At 37.2% G+C, this 13,058-nt stretch overlaps 1 protein-coding gene across 8 annotated transcripts in view; it reads left to right on the forward strand.

Annotated features, from left to right (window-relative positions):
* Positions 1-13,058, forward strand: part of S1PR1 (sphingosine-1-phosphate receptor 1) — a 57,430-nt gene that overhangs the window by 2,036 nt on the left and 42,336 nt on the right. Inside the window, exon 1 of one of the 8 annotated variants that reach the window (XM_069862215.1) lies at positions 6,454-6,487. The exons of the other annotated variants lie outside the window; for them this stretch is intronic. Within the exon in view, the coding sequence (XP_069718316.1) occupies positions 6,469-6,487 (19 nt within the window). The 5' untranslated portion in view covers positions 6,454-6,468. Of the gene's footprint in view, positions 1-6,453; positions 6,488-13,058 lie in introns of those variants that run through there. 8 annotated transcript variants of the gene reach the window in all.

Here is a 13,058-nt window from a genome sequence, read left to right on the forward strand (position 1 = left end):
TCACGAATACCCTTCCCAATCCGTCTTTCGTGATGCAATTTTATCATGGGTCAATTTGATATCCCAGATTTTCCATTATTTTACATAAACATACACATCAAAGGCACTTGTGGTCTTTGTCTGTGACAAAAATCAGTCACAAAAGTATCAAGTGAAGCTATAAAACAAAATAAGTCTCATGCTCTTTGCATCTTTATCCTATGAATGTGTACTGACTTCAGAGCAATTATTTAGGATATTCATTAGTATGAAGGAGGGCAAAATTGAAGCTGTGCATTGTGGAGTGTATTAAGCCACTTAAGTCGATAGGAGCTGGCCTCTGATTTTATATAGGGCTGTTTTTTTCATGCAGAAACACTAGTAAATAGCTTGTAATGCTTGTTTTGGAGCACCCACAGTCATTTCAGTTGCCCATATTAGTTAAAAAGTCTTAGCAACTCAGCATCATCAGCCAAAATGTTTTAAAAGAAGAAGTTAGAAGTCTACAAAATGTTGATGACTGCTTTTACTGTGTATTTATATGCATGTCCATGTTCATAAAACCGTGGTATGTGTATACCCAATGTATGAATTTGTTATTTTAGTATCTATTAATCTTAAGAATACTTGATGTGGCTGTCCCTTACACAGTCCTTATATAATAAGCAAAAGGGCATATGTAGTTCAAAATTACTATTTTTTTTCCTTTTGCTGTTTTTTTGGGAGTGAGGCATCGTTTGTTTTATCTTGTAACACTTATTGCAAATTTAGTTTGCTTGGAGATTTTTTACAAAAATAAGAAAAAAATTAAATAGCCTTTTTTTTAGAGAATGGACTCAGTTGTCTTAGGTCTGTTGTTTCAGTATGTGCTGAATTGTATTTCAGGCTGTCTACAGAACCATCTGTATTATTTTTATTTGAGATAGCAATGCATTTATTAGGTGATTGAAAGAATAAGCTGACTAGGAAGTAAACAAGCAGAAAACCCCTTTTGTACTGTCCACCAAATTGCATGCTGCCTGCTGTCCTTTCGTTACATCAGTAAGTGCTGAGTAGTTGATTGTCAAGCCTGAATTCAAACCACGATAAATGAATAGCAACATAGAAGATCAAGGGAATTAAGTTTGAAATTTTCTGGCCCAGTGCCTTCTGTCAGGTATGGCTTTCAAGGAGCTTCGCCTGACTTACAGTGGTGTCATGAACAGCAAGATTTGGTTCTTTGAATTCTCTTAGCTGTTCTTGTCTTGCATATTGTTATACGTTCTGCAGCTTTTAGAGGGTCTTGTAGTAGACAGGAATTAGTCAGGTAATTTTAAGAGATCCTTGATATATGCTGCAAAACATCGTGGATTTAAGACAAGAAGGGCAAGGAGAAGCTCAAGGCTCACCACACTTGAATTTGTGGTCAAGCTATAAATACCATGATATGCAGCCTAACACAATAGGATCTTTATTTATGGTAGGTGCTCCCACTTAATTACTTTTTTACAAATTAATGGCTTACTTTTGTTACAGCCTTACTGCATTAACTCATGTTTGCAGTGCAAAAAATTCACTCAGCTATAAGGTCAAGGAGAATTTTCTTCAATAGGAGATGTTTTCTGCAAGGCCATTTTCTGCTGGATTTAAGACTTGGTTGTTTCTTCCTTGTTATCCTTCTAAACATGCAGACACAGTTGTTATCTATGAAAAGTTGTCTTTGAGAGGACAGATATGCATGTTGCCTTTGTTGCTAGATAATCTTTCTAAAAGCTTCAGAGAGAGATAAATATGCTGTGTTAAGATCGTTGCAACTATCCAGTCATGTCAACTGGAAGGCAGCTCAGATAGATATGCAAATTATTTCCAGGTGACGAAACCCCTCTTGTAGCAGCTGAGAGCTGGAGTAGGAGTCATGTAACATGTTTCTCAGCCAGAACATGTTACTGGAGAGAGAGTGCAAGAGGTATGGAAGGCTACGTAGTGTGCAAAATTTATGATCAGTCTGAAAGGTTACTTAGAATAACATGCAGATTCTGTATATCCAAAATTCTGTATTTATTTCCATGCATATTCATACCATACTGTATCTTATGTCCTGCAAAAAATCAAGTCTACTAGCAATGGTAAAACAAGCTGACTTTCCTGAGACACCTACTGATTGCTATAAGGCAGCTCACCTTTGTTTTAGAAATATGCTGTATAGCTAAAGATTTAATTACCAAACAAAAATTATCTACACCTTGTTTATTGTATGTTGATAACTTTATATTTCTTAATGATTTTGTTAGCCAATATTGCTCGTATGCAGAGGATCAGGCATGTTTATGGTCAATGCTTTCAAGTAGAGTAGGCTTAAGTCTACAATGAGTTGGCATTTTGGCCCTAATACTTGATAAAAGCATAAAGCTACGCCTCAAAGAGTACTTTACCTCACAACAGCTTTAGATTGCTTTAGAAAATCGATACATCCATTGTCTTGCTAGTAAGATAGCTATAATTTCTTCCCATATTTGCAAGACTTTGCTAGTGTTTTAGAAATACTGGGCAAAAGTCTGATATAAAATGACACTGGTTTGAAGTTGGTGTAGTTACACTTTTCGTAGGAGCTACATATATCCAAGAATTGCATGTGTTGTGAGTCTGTACTGTAGTAGAGAATTACATATTCTTACTTTATGTAGTTTTAAATACAGAATACTTGGTACTTATCTAAAGCAACATCCTCAAAACCAGGTCACTTGTGAAAGTGGTGCACACAATATCGTCATCCTCTTCAGGCTCTGGAAGATAAATACAGTTTATATTGCTCATGCTTACTCCTGTTAAGTACGAAGCCCCCACTTAGAAACCTGTCACCTTTTTTTTTTTTTCTCTCCATTAGTCTGAGGGATGGCTATGCTACCTCTGAAAGCATTTGGTTATAATTTGGTAGTGCAAGGGTGTTTCTTCCTGTAGATGAAATATTAGGAAGCTTTCTCACGGTCATGTACTGGATGGTTAAATTCAATGTGCCATCGCTCTTCGTTGGAAGGCTTTGTGATACGAGGATAAGTTTAGATGATGTCTTTCAATAGTAAAAAGTATTTGACTTGTTCCTGGACTTAACCAATATGCTTCTCTGAATGCTTTATTACAAACAATATTGCCTTATTACAAAAGGTCCCCAAAATACCAGTTATAGACATGTCTTAAGGCTTTTTCTGTCTTTCTGTAGTAAGACTATTTTCATCCCTTTGTTATGATAGTTATAGTCTCATTAGAGTGGGGAGTATGCTTGTGTTTTCATTTATTTTTCTAGGGACAGTTATAATGAAATTCAGGAGGTTGGTCAAATAGTCTGTGATTTCCTGACAAAATGTGCTACAAGGTGTGATACCAAAAATTCATGGAATGCTTTCTTGTAAAATTGCTTTCTAAGTAATCCTTAGTGTAGCTAGAATTAATAACAACTTGATGAGATAAAAAATCTCTAATGAACCCTTCCTATTAAGGTATGAAATTAATTGCACACTTGTTTGGGAAGGGGCTTCAGGATAGGCAATTAAAAAAAAGTAATCAACTCATTATATTCTTCGTGCCTTACTCATGTTACGCGCAGTGAGTATTTTTGTTATAGCAATGATGTTCTTCATGAAGACCATTCAGGAATGGACAGTGCCGTTATTCTGGGCACTGTAACTGGAAAAGCAGACAGGTGCTGCTCTGAGCAGCTTCTGGCCTGGTAGACAAAGCCTGGGAGGAATAAAACTCGATCCCAACAACTGATGTGATGTTGGTTAACTCGCAGCACTGCTAAATTGCATTTTTACTGCATTTGTTAGCATGTTCCATTACTAACATGAAAAAAAGATACACACAGACACAAACATAGAATCCCTCTGTATTCAAGCCATTAAAATCACTCCTGTCCTCATTTCAGGGTGTTCCGTAGATAAGATTCCTGATAGTCAGATGTAGCTCTATCTAAGTAAATAAATCGTAAAATTAAGTTTTTACTGACTTTGCTGATTGCATTAAGACATTGCATCATTTGCATTGCAACCATACAAGACTTCTTCTATTGTTCCCAGCTCTTTTCACACGTGGGATTTTTCTGGAGGAGTCATACAATCGAGTTACTCCCCTTTCATTGCATCGGCTTGTGTTGGTTTTGGTGGGGTTTTTTTGTTTTTGGTTTTTGTTTTTTTTTTTTTTGTCAAAATGCTACATATAACTTGAATCTTAGTGCTGGGTAGAAGTATTTTAACATTTCATTTCATTATGCATTACTAATCCAGTTACCTACTTCTTAATAATTAATCCTAGAGTTACTCACATTAATTTTTAAACTTAGCTGTTGTCAAAAAAGACCCAGTCCTGTTGGGATTGGAATCAAACAAGATTTTGCTTTTCCATTCAATGGCAGCAGAATTAAGCCTTCCCTTTTTGTCATTCTCCACTGTTGCTGCCTTTTTTCATTCATGGCTCTTGTTTCTTCATGGCTTCAGTTCTTAAGGAAATTTATGGAACAGCGGTCCTGATACCAAGACCTATGGCACTCCCTGCTATTAATCTTATCCTGTAATAAGAATTGGCTGTTTATTTCTTCCCTTTGTTTTATGGCTCAAGCATTTTTTTTTACTCTCATCGGACTTTGCTTCTCACCCATGGTTACTAAGTTTCCTTAATAGCCTCTTGTGATGAACAAAATGCCACCTCTATAAATCTTTCTGTCTCTGTTCACCCACCGTTTCAGTAGATCTGACCTTGAGAAGTTGTACTTGAGCTTTGAGAGCCTCCCGATATTTAACTTCTCTCATGTACAAAGTGTGGCTGTATTCCAGGCAGCTGGGTATTTATAGACAGTGGAACGAAGCAGCATCCTCTCCTCACCTGACAACCCGCTGAGCTCCTACCTTCCTTCCTTTCTTCTAACTTCACTTGCTTCCAATCTGCTGGTGTTTTGTTCTTTAAAAGAGACCAAATGCTGTACAAATGTTGATTTAAAGGGTACTGGTAAATGTGTTTGGGGCAAAATGCTGGGCCAATTTTTGCTTACATCAGGGTGTACCCAGTTAGAAATAATTTCTTTTTCTGAGGGAAACTGCTGCTTTGTCTCTGCTCTCTGTACACCTACAAATCTATAAGGTCAGCTTTTTATAAATTTGCTGGGGATTTTACCTTATTGATATTTTGACTTACGAACTGTGATTGAATAGTAGAAAGATCACTTCCTTTCTTGTGCTGGACTCCTTGGTAATCACTATTGCTGTTGTGATATGGATGAATTGTAAATGTCCATCAAAAGTCCAAGTAATAAAAAACAAATCTAGTTTTCTATCAGTGTTGATAATTAAAGCCTTTATCAGTATAAGCAGACACACCATATGTATGCTTTTAAACTTGCTGTTGCCATTAATACTTTTAAACATTACAAGATAATTGCCCCACTGGTTGAACAAATTATATGCAACCAGTTTGAAATCAAGAGAGAAGTAACCCCGGTGTATTTCAAGTTTGACTTTCACAGTGTTTCTGTAATATTGAAAAATGATACCAAACTTTGTGGGGGCAAAACCAGAAAGCTGCCTTTTATCTTTCAGTCTTCACACAGCAGATTTTAGTCATCATACCTTTTTCCTTTCCCAAAGCTCCTAGCATAATTTTGGCAGCACTGAATGGTGATGTCACATGCTGCTGTAACCTACATTGCAGTACTGCCTCATGCCTCCAAATCGGGAAGAGGGAGGTAGTGATTCCTAGACTTTCTTTAGTTCTTCTAATGTTTATGCCAAGGACCTCCAGCACAGAGAGTGGGACAAAATCCTCCTTTGGGGGCGAGAGGGGAGAGAAAGGGGAAAGTCATCCCCGTGGCTTTGCATCTGTTTCATAACTGTAAGCTCTGTTCCCCAGGCTTAAAGCCTGAATGGAAGTGCTTTGCATTTTAATGCACATTCTTCTAAGGTTGAATGTGTAATGTGAGAGGAGGGGCTACAAGAAATGCTCTTTATCATGAAAACCTTGAGAAAATACTTTTAAAATTCTCAGATTATGTGGAAAAAAACCCCAAAACAAACCAAACATTTGATCAGAAAAATTCTTTATTGTTCCCTTTTAGTTTGCACTATGGATGGCTGGGTTGCTGCAGTCCCTTGAACTCGGATGCAATTTGTTAGCAGATGGATACTGTGAGTCTCAGACCTCACAGTGTCACGTGGTATTGCAGGAGTAGGATCTTGTCATGATTCACAATTGCACTTGTTCTGCAAGTAGTCTGGTGGGAGTAAAGGGCACCGTTATGAAGTCAAAAATTAGTCATCAGCTTGAACATCATCTTGAATTAGGGTCTTACAGTGATGAGTTATTGTACATGCATTTTCATCTTTTAAGCTACAAGTCACTATAAATTGCAGCTCTCTTTTTAATTTTTTCTTTAATATTGTCTTTACAGTACTCTAAGTGGGTTTGAATTATTGGTCTCATGGTCGACTCCACTTTTTAAAGTTGCCATCCCTCTATTTAATCTGTATGCTGACTCTGCTTAATTGTAAGTTATTTACATAACTTCTAAGTCAAACTTTCATAGTAGGAATGATTATGGTAATGTCCTGCTTAAGTACAGAGCATGCGTTTAATATTTTTTTCCCCTTTTGATGGATCTTTTTTTGTGAAGTTGTCTAGGGGAGGAAAAAATATCACAGGTCTGTCTCATTTATTGTGAACTATTTCCAAATGTTTAATGTTGTTAATCAATTAATCTAATATATATCAGGTAGTGTAGGTTAAGGAGATGTATTCAAGGGCAGGAAAATTAACATTAATCTTTTTATTCATTCTCTTTATTTGCTGTACATGGTGCATATTCTTATATGTTATGAAGTTAAAAATTCTGTTAAAGAATGATAAGACTGGAAGTAATTTCAATTGAGTTAACAAAGGGAATAGAGTGAAAATCATTTAAAACTGGTTCACACCGGCAATTCTTCGTGCACTATTAACTGCTAAGATCTAGTCACAAAACATTATTCTGAGGAGAAAAGGTTTAGTGAACCCTAGAAATTGGATTTGATTTATGCCAGAAAATCTGCCTTTTCACTGCTTGAGATTTCTATGGAAGGAAGCCACAGCCTTTTACAAATGGTTTCTAAGGTTACATATTATAGCAGAGCATCTGAAACCAATTTGGTTGTTAATGAGAAATAGTTCTCACGGCGGTGGGAAAGTGTGGAGTGAAAGAAAAGGCTTCAAGATTTGGCAGTCTGTCTGTAAAGGCATTTAAATAAATGTGTGCTTAGGAAATTTCTACGTGCATTACACTTTCATAATTGCCTTTCAAATGTATAGGTCGTTTTCCAGAGTTGTCCTTCCCTGTAAATTTAATTAAGAAGTACTTCATGATTAAAAGATTTGTATACAACAGCTGAATAATTTAACTAGCTGGCACTTTCCAGTGGAAGGCTCTTTACTCCCACAGAAAAAATATTTGCATTTTTTGGGCGATAGTGTATTTTTGCTGCCAGAAATACATTAGTGAGTTGGTGCCATATCAGAGCTGTAGCATCCCACTGAAGACAGATGCTCCTTGCAGGCTTTCTGAGCTCGTTGTGAGACCCATTCTGAGAAGTGGCTTTTATACCTCCATTTCTAAAGTTCTGACTGTAAACGATAGGTCAGTGATCAGAGATGTACCATCATTTTACAGTAGTTTATCCAAATATCTTTTACATGCAGACCCTTTGTGGGATGGAGGGAACAGAGTGCTTCTGTCAGCAATGGCTCATTAACATTTCTTCCTTCCTCTCGGGAAGACCAAAAACTAGCACTTCACTTCCCTTTCCCCAGATACATAATAAATGGCTCTCCTACCCTTTCGCCTTGCAGCAAGGCTGTATTCGTCCTTTCTGTTCCTTGGTGCCTGTGTAGAGGTGTCCCAGTAGAGTTGCAGAGTTTAAAATTATGCTTGCCTACTTTTTACCTTGTGTTATTGATTCTATGACCTTATTCTAACACAGGAGAAAAGCAGTCCCAGAGTGACCCCTTTGCACTAAGCAGTTGATTATATTTAGCAAAAAGAAAGAGAGAAGCTTCACCAAAGTAAAACCAATCTATACAAAAAGGGTAATATACAAAAAGGAAAATTTACAGAGGTGGGAGGAACTTCATGATATAATATTTAGACCTTAGCTAGGCCAGTTCTGTTAGCAATGTTTCATTAGCATGGTAGTGTTATTATCAACATTAAAATTCCACATCTATACAGTATAGCTGTAACGCCATAAAATGCACATAAATGCAACAAAGACCTCTCTCAGGAATTCTCTGGTGACTCTTCTACCAGTGTGTTGTTACCGTATGGAAGTACCTGCCTTACTGCAGTGCTGGCAGGACTGCCCTCACTGTCCTTTGAGGTTTGCAGAAGTAAATTCATGACCACACTTCAAGTACTGTAGCTCATGTTGCACCATGTTTGAACACAACAACCTCTATGGGCATCTGTTCTTTGGAGCTACAGCACTGCATTGGCATTTTTGTGACATAGCTTCACAAAATGCCATTGTTCCTGCAACTTTAATACAGATTTGGTGGCCATAGGTGACTGAGCTTTAGATAAACCTGGGTGCTGCTTTTGTTCTGACCAAAGCACTGGTTATAGAATAAAAGTGTGCTTAGTGCCTTTCAGTTAGTGTTGACATTGTCCTGCCAGCTCTTCTAGAAGCTTAAAATCTCTATAGGTTCCATTCCTGCAAGGGCAGCTGCTCCATTGTAAATACACTAGATGCCACACTTAGCCTCCAAGTAAAATGTGCAAGTTATTTTGTAAAAGTGATTGTGACTGAATTTAGATTCTGTAACTGAAAATACCGCGTACTCACCTTATGAAATTGTAGCCTATAATAGCTTCATAACAAACTTGACTTTGTTTGATTTCACCTGCTGCAGAGGAAAGCCCTCCACTCTACAAAAGAAAAGGGGATGCTACAAATACTTTGTCATGTGATACTAAATAGGTTTTTCAGAGTAACTGACCCTGCTAAGTGAAAATGGTGCCAAAATACACAATAAAAAACACTTGTGTTCTGAAGCTGTGGTTATAGAAAGTTAGTGTGACATTATCTGGCGGTCTGAGAGCAGCTCCAGGGATGGTGTTGGGGGACATAATGCAAAGAAAGGCTCCAGGAGACAAGTTCATGGAGAAAATATTCTGATCTTTTGGTGCCTGGCTTGAACACAGCTGTGATTTTTAAATTTTATTTTATTTTTAATAAAAACACTGAATATATCAAATTATTCAACTGTTGCTGCCAGAGGGGGAACTTTTCTTGCCTCATCCCTTGCTTTGAAATTTAGTGATTTTTCCCTTCTGGGAAGTTATTGAGGCTCATGAATATTACTAAAAGATACACTTTTTTTTTGCCATTTAACACTTTGAATCAGCTTGTCAGATGGCTGGTGGTGGAGGAGGAGAGATGGTAAACCAGGACAGTGAATAAGGATTGCCTGTCCTTGAACCATTCCATAGAAGAAGCATGTGGTTTTGTGAACAGATTAACAGTAAACCTTGAAATGTATTATATGTTTATTTGCTGGATGTATTTTATGGTTTATGATCAAATTTCCTCATGAGGTAATTAGTGAAATCAAGCTGTATTGACACCAAAACATTTAATGTGTCTTTTATGATGCATTATGTGGCCATAATGTTGAAATAATAGAAATAAAACTAATAGAACAAGGTATTTCAAGCCTACTGTGGTGTACAATACCATATGTACATGAGTTTGTAAACTTTAGTAAAAGGGTGTTCGAGATTCTGCTTTTGAGTGTTCTTTTCTCAAGTGATTACTTGGAGATGAAAAAATCCACAAAGGAATGGGTATTTTTGTAGGTGTTTTGTTTCTCAACTGTTTTAATTTGGTACGGAGTACTGATGTCAAAAGATAATTAATCTGTGATGTGATCTCTAAGTATCCTGGCTGCTGTTTCACTAACAGGGACTCTAACAATGTAGGTGATTCCATTGATTTCAAGTATCCAAAGTTGTACATATTGCAGAAGATTTTTGTATATTCAGATGAATAATACTTTCACATTTCACAAAGAACTTGAAGACGCGCTCTTCCACAAAGGGCCAGAGAAAGCGGGGAGAGAAAGTAGGTCCTGATTCTCTTTTGAAAAGCTGTTGGTGCTTTGGATCTCTGTCTGTAGTTCTACAGCTTCCGCAAAGGAGAACAGAAAGTTTAATGAGGCTGAGAGTCAGCTGAGGTGGTGCATAAAGTTGGGAGAAGAGGGGGCAGCACTTCAGTTTCTTAGTTGTTTTACATTTTAGTGTTCTGGAGGGGGGAGGAGGTTGTTGATTTTGTCTTTTACAGGGTTGGGGGAAGGGTGCTCGTTGTTTTGTGATGTGGTTTCTTTCTTTTTCCCCTGTAGCAACTGCATTGTGAGCAGGATTCTGCCTTCCTAATGATCTTTGGAACTTGTTAGGGATTGCCAGAGCATGTTTCTCATCCCAGTTTTGATAGCAGTGCTCTTCAGGATATCAAGAAAGTGATGAGTAATCATGACAAAAAGAACAACACAACTAATTAAGCCTAGTTTTAAATGTTTTTTTATCCTTTGACCTATCTATGTTTCCACTGCAGTATCCTTGTGCCTCCCAACCACCAGTTTTCACAAAATCTATAGGAATATAATTATCTCAGGCATCTTCAGACCTGTCAAATTTGCAATAGTTCGGGCAGTGTTTTCCCCTTAGAAAAACAAGTTAAAATACCAGCTAAAATAGGGAGCTTTCCCAGACTTTATATGTTGCTTCATATATTATACGAAATTCCTATTTTTTATCAGAGGATTTTAGAATAAAAATATATTAATTAAATAATTTTAGAAACAGTAAGGGGAGGAATGGATGCTAGTTCGTAGTAGTTTTAAATGCAAGATTGGATTTTTCTTTAAATATACATGAATAGTGTGAACTACATCTCTGCGAACAAAGAACGATCCCAAACATTTAAGAATATTAATGTGTTCAAATGATGTTATATCTGGATTTAAAATGTAAAAAACCCAGAAATTTAAGTCACTCCACCTTCTTTTGTCCCCTTCTGTGGCTATGAGTCGTGACATATTTAATCACACGAGTAAATCCAAGAAAACTGTAATTTCTAAAGTCTAGAACATGTTATGTTAGTAGCATAATTAACTTAGAAACCTGTGGTTCATTATTAAGTAGGCTTGCAAAGTGGTAATATTAGGTAATTGTTAAGCTTTCTTTTTAATTATTATGTAGTGCATCAGGGCCGTTGTAGTTCATTTTTAGGCACAGAAATTGAGATAATTGCCTCCAGACTGATCTTGATCTCTTTATTTTCTGCAGAACAAGTGTGTGTGCCATCACTGAATGGGGAGCAATAACAAAATTGTTCTGAATTTTTCTTCCTTCCCACTCTCCCTCTAACTTAAAAGGGTTAAACAAAAAAAAAAAGTTGTTTGTCCTAAGTGTTCCTACTGAAATCCATTATGCATGAAAAGAGTCTGAGTCCATTTGCAAGACCTCTAAATGAACTCCATTCATTCTGTGCTTAGAAATGTCCATTCAGCCAGAAACAGACACAATAGTTACAACCTCATTTATTTGGCGTCAATACCAGGTTATTAAAAGTGAGGGATTGTTATGAAAAAGTGTAGTAGTTTTTGTATGCTAGTTATATAATTTTTTAATAAAATTCCTCTAGGATCAATAATGTAATAATTGCATATATATTCTTTGCCTATAGTTGCAATGTAGTAGCATTGCATTCATCTGAAATTGTTCAACATGCATGAAGATTTCTAAAGAGCTATTTTGGAAATGTAAGTTCTAGGGACATCTATTTTTGAATACTCGTAAGTTAAGTCAGTTTTTAATCATCATTAGTGGCCATGGTGAAAAAAGTTTTAAACTTTTGTCTTTTAAAACAATGTAAGCTTTGTTTATATTTGCGTACTTACAATATGCATGTCAAAATTTTAGTATATAACATTATAATTTTGTCCCAGTGTGATCAGCAGGATGTCATGATCCTCAGGTGTATGTGTGTGACATCACACCACATGCTGTCTTGTTTTAAATGACTTGAAGTGTTGAGCAAGATTACAGAGGTATTGCTGGCTTCCTTCTAAGTTTAGGAATGAACAAAAGTGATAAGCATTTAGGAGAACCTGGCTTCTCCTTGTTTCTATGTGCATTGTTAGGAAGGGCGTGAGAAAGTCATGCAGACTCCCGCGGGCGTTCTCACTCCAGTTCAGGTGTGGGAGGTTCTAAGGATGAGTCTAAGGCAACTATATGTGTTCTCACTTGTTTCCTTTTTCTGGCAGCCTGGGTGGCCCTCTACACCTGTTAATTTCGTAACATGCTGATAGTGTTTGATGTAGACATAAATATTATCATTGGAAAGAAAGAGAAATCTAACAGTAGATACAAAGTTCACTCTATTTTATTCTTCTTTGGCCTGGAGCCCCTGCTGTTGCCTGTCGGGACTGCCCAGGGTCCCTCTACAGTTAGTGACGTAGCCATTTGCATGCCAATTATTGTTTATAGCACTAAGGCCTTTAAGGACTAATTATCATCTTCAGCGGTGGCTTTCATAGCTGACTGGAACTGACTGAGCATTTCCTCCAACAAACTGTAGCAAATACTGTTTGGGGGAAGTATGTGAGTGATGGGGAATGGGTGAGGGGCTCATGGCAGGAAAAACAACTAACAGGAAAGGGTAAGTAGAAACATCATCCTCTTTGCTCTCAACTGGTTCTTTATCTGACAGTCCTCCTGCTGGTTGCTTTTCCTGCGGAGTCTCCTCCTCCTTCCGCCCCCTTGACATGCAAAATACGCATCCAGTGAATACCTACACAATGAGAGCTACAGTATTTTGTTACTGATACTGCCTGTATGCCCAATCTTGTGTAGGATTCCATTGTTTCAGCTATTGCTGAGCTTGACATTATGTGAACTGCACCTGCGGTAGAGCATGGTCTGGGGTTGTGCAATGCAGTAATAACTTGAAGCTACCAGGAGTTCAACAGAGTAAAGGTTTCAGGATATGCTTTCTGTGAAGTAAAATGCTTTTCAAGTTATATTTTAT

This window comes from Phaenicophaeus curvirostris, chromosome 8 (assembly GCF_032191515.1).
Source record: "Phaenicophaeus curvirostris isolate KB17595 chromosome 8, BPBGC_Pcur_1.0, whole genome shotgun sequence".
NCBI classification, from domain to species: domain Eukaryota; kingdom Metazoa; phylum Chordata; class Aves; order Cuculiformes; family Cuculidae; genus Phaenicophaeus; species Phaenicophaeus curvirostris.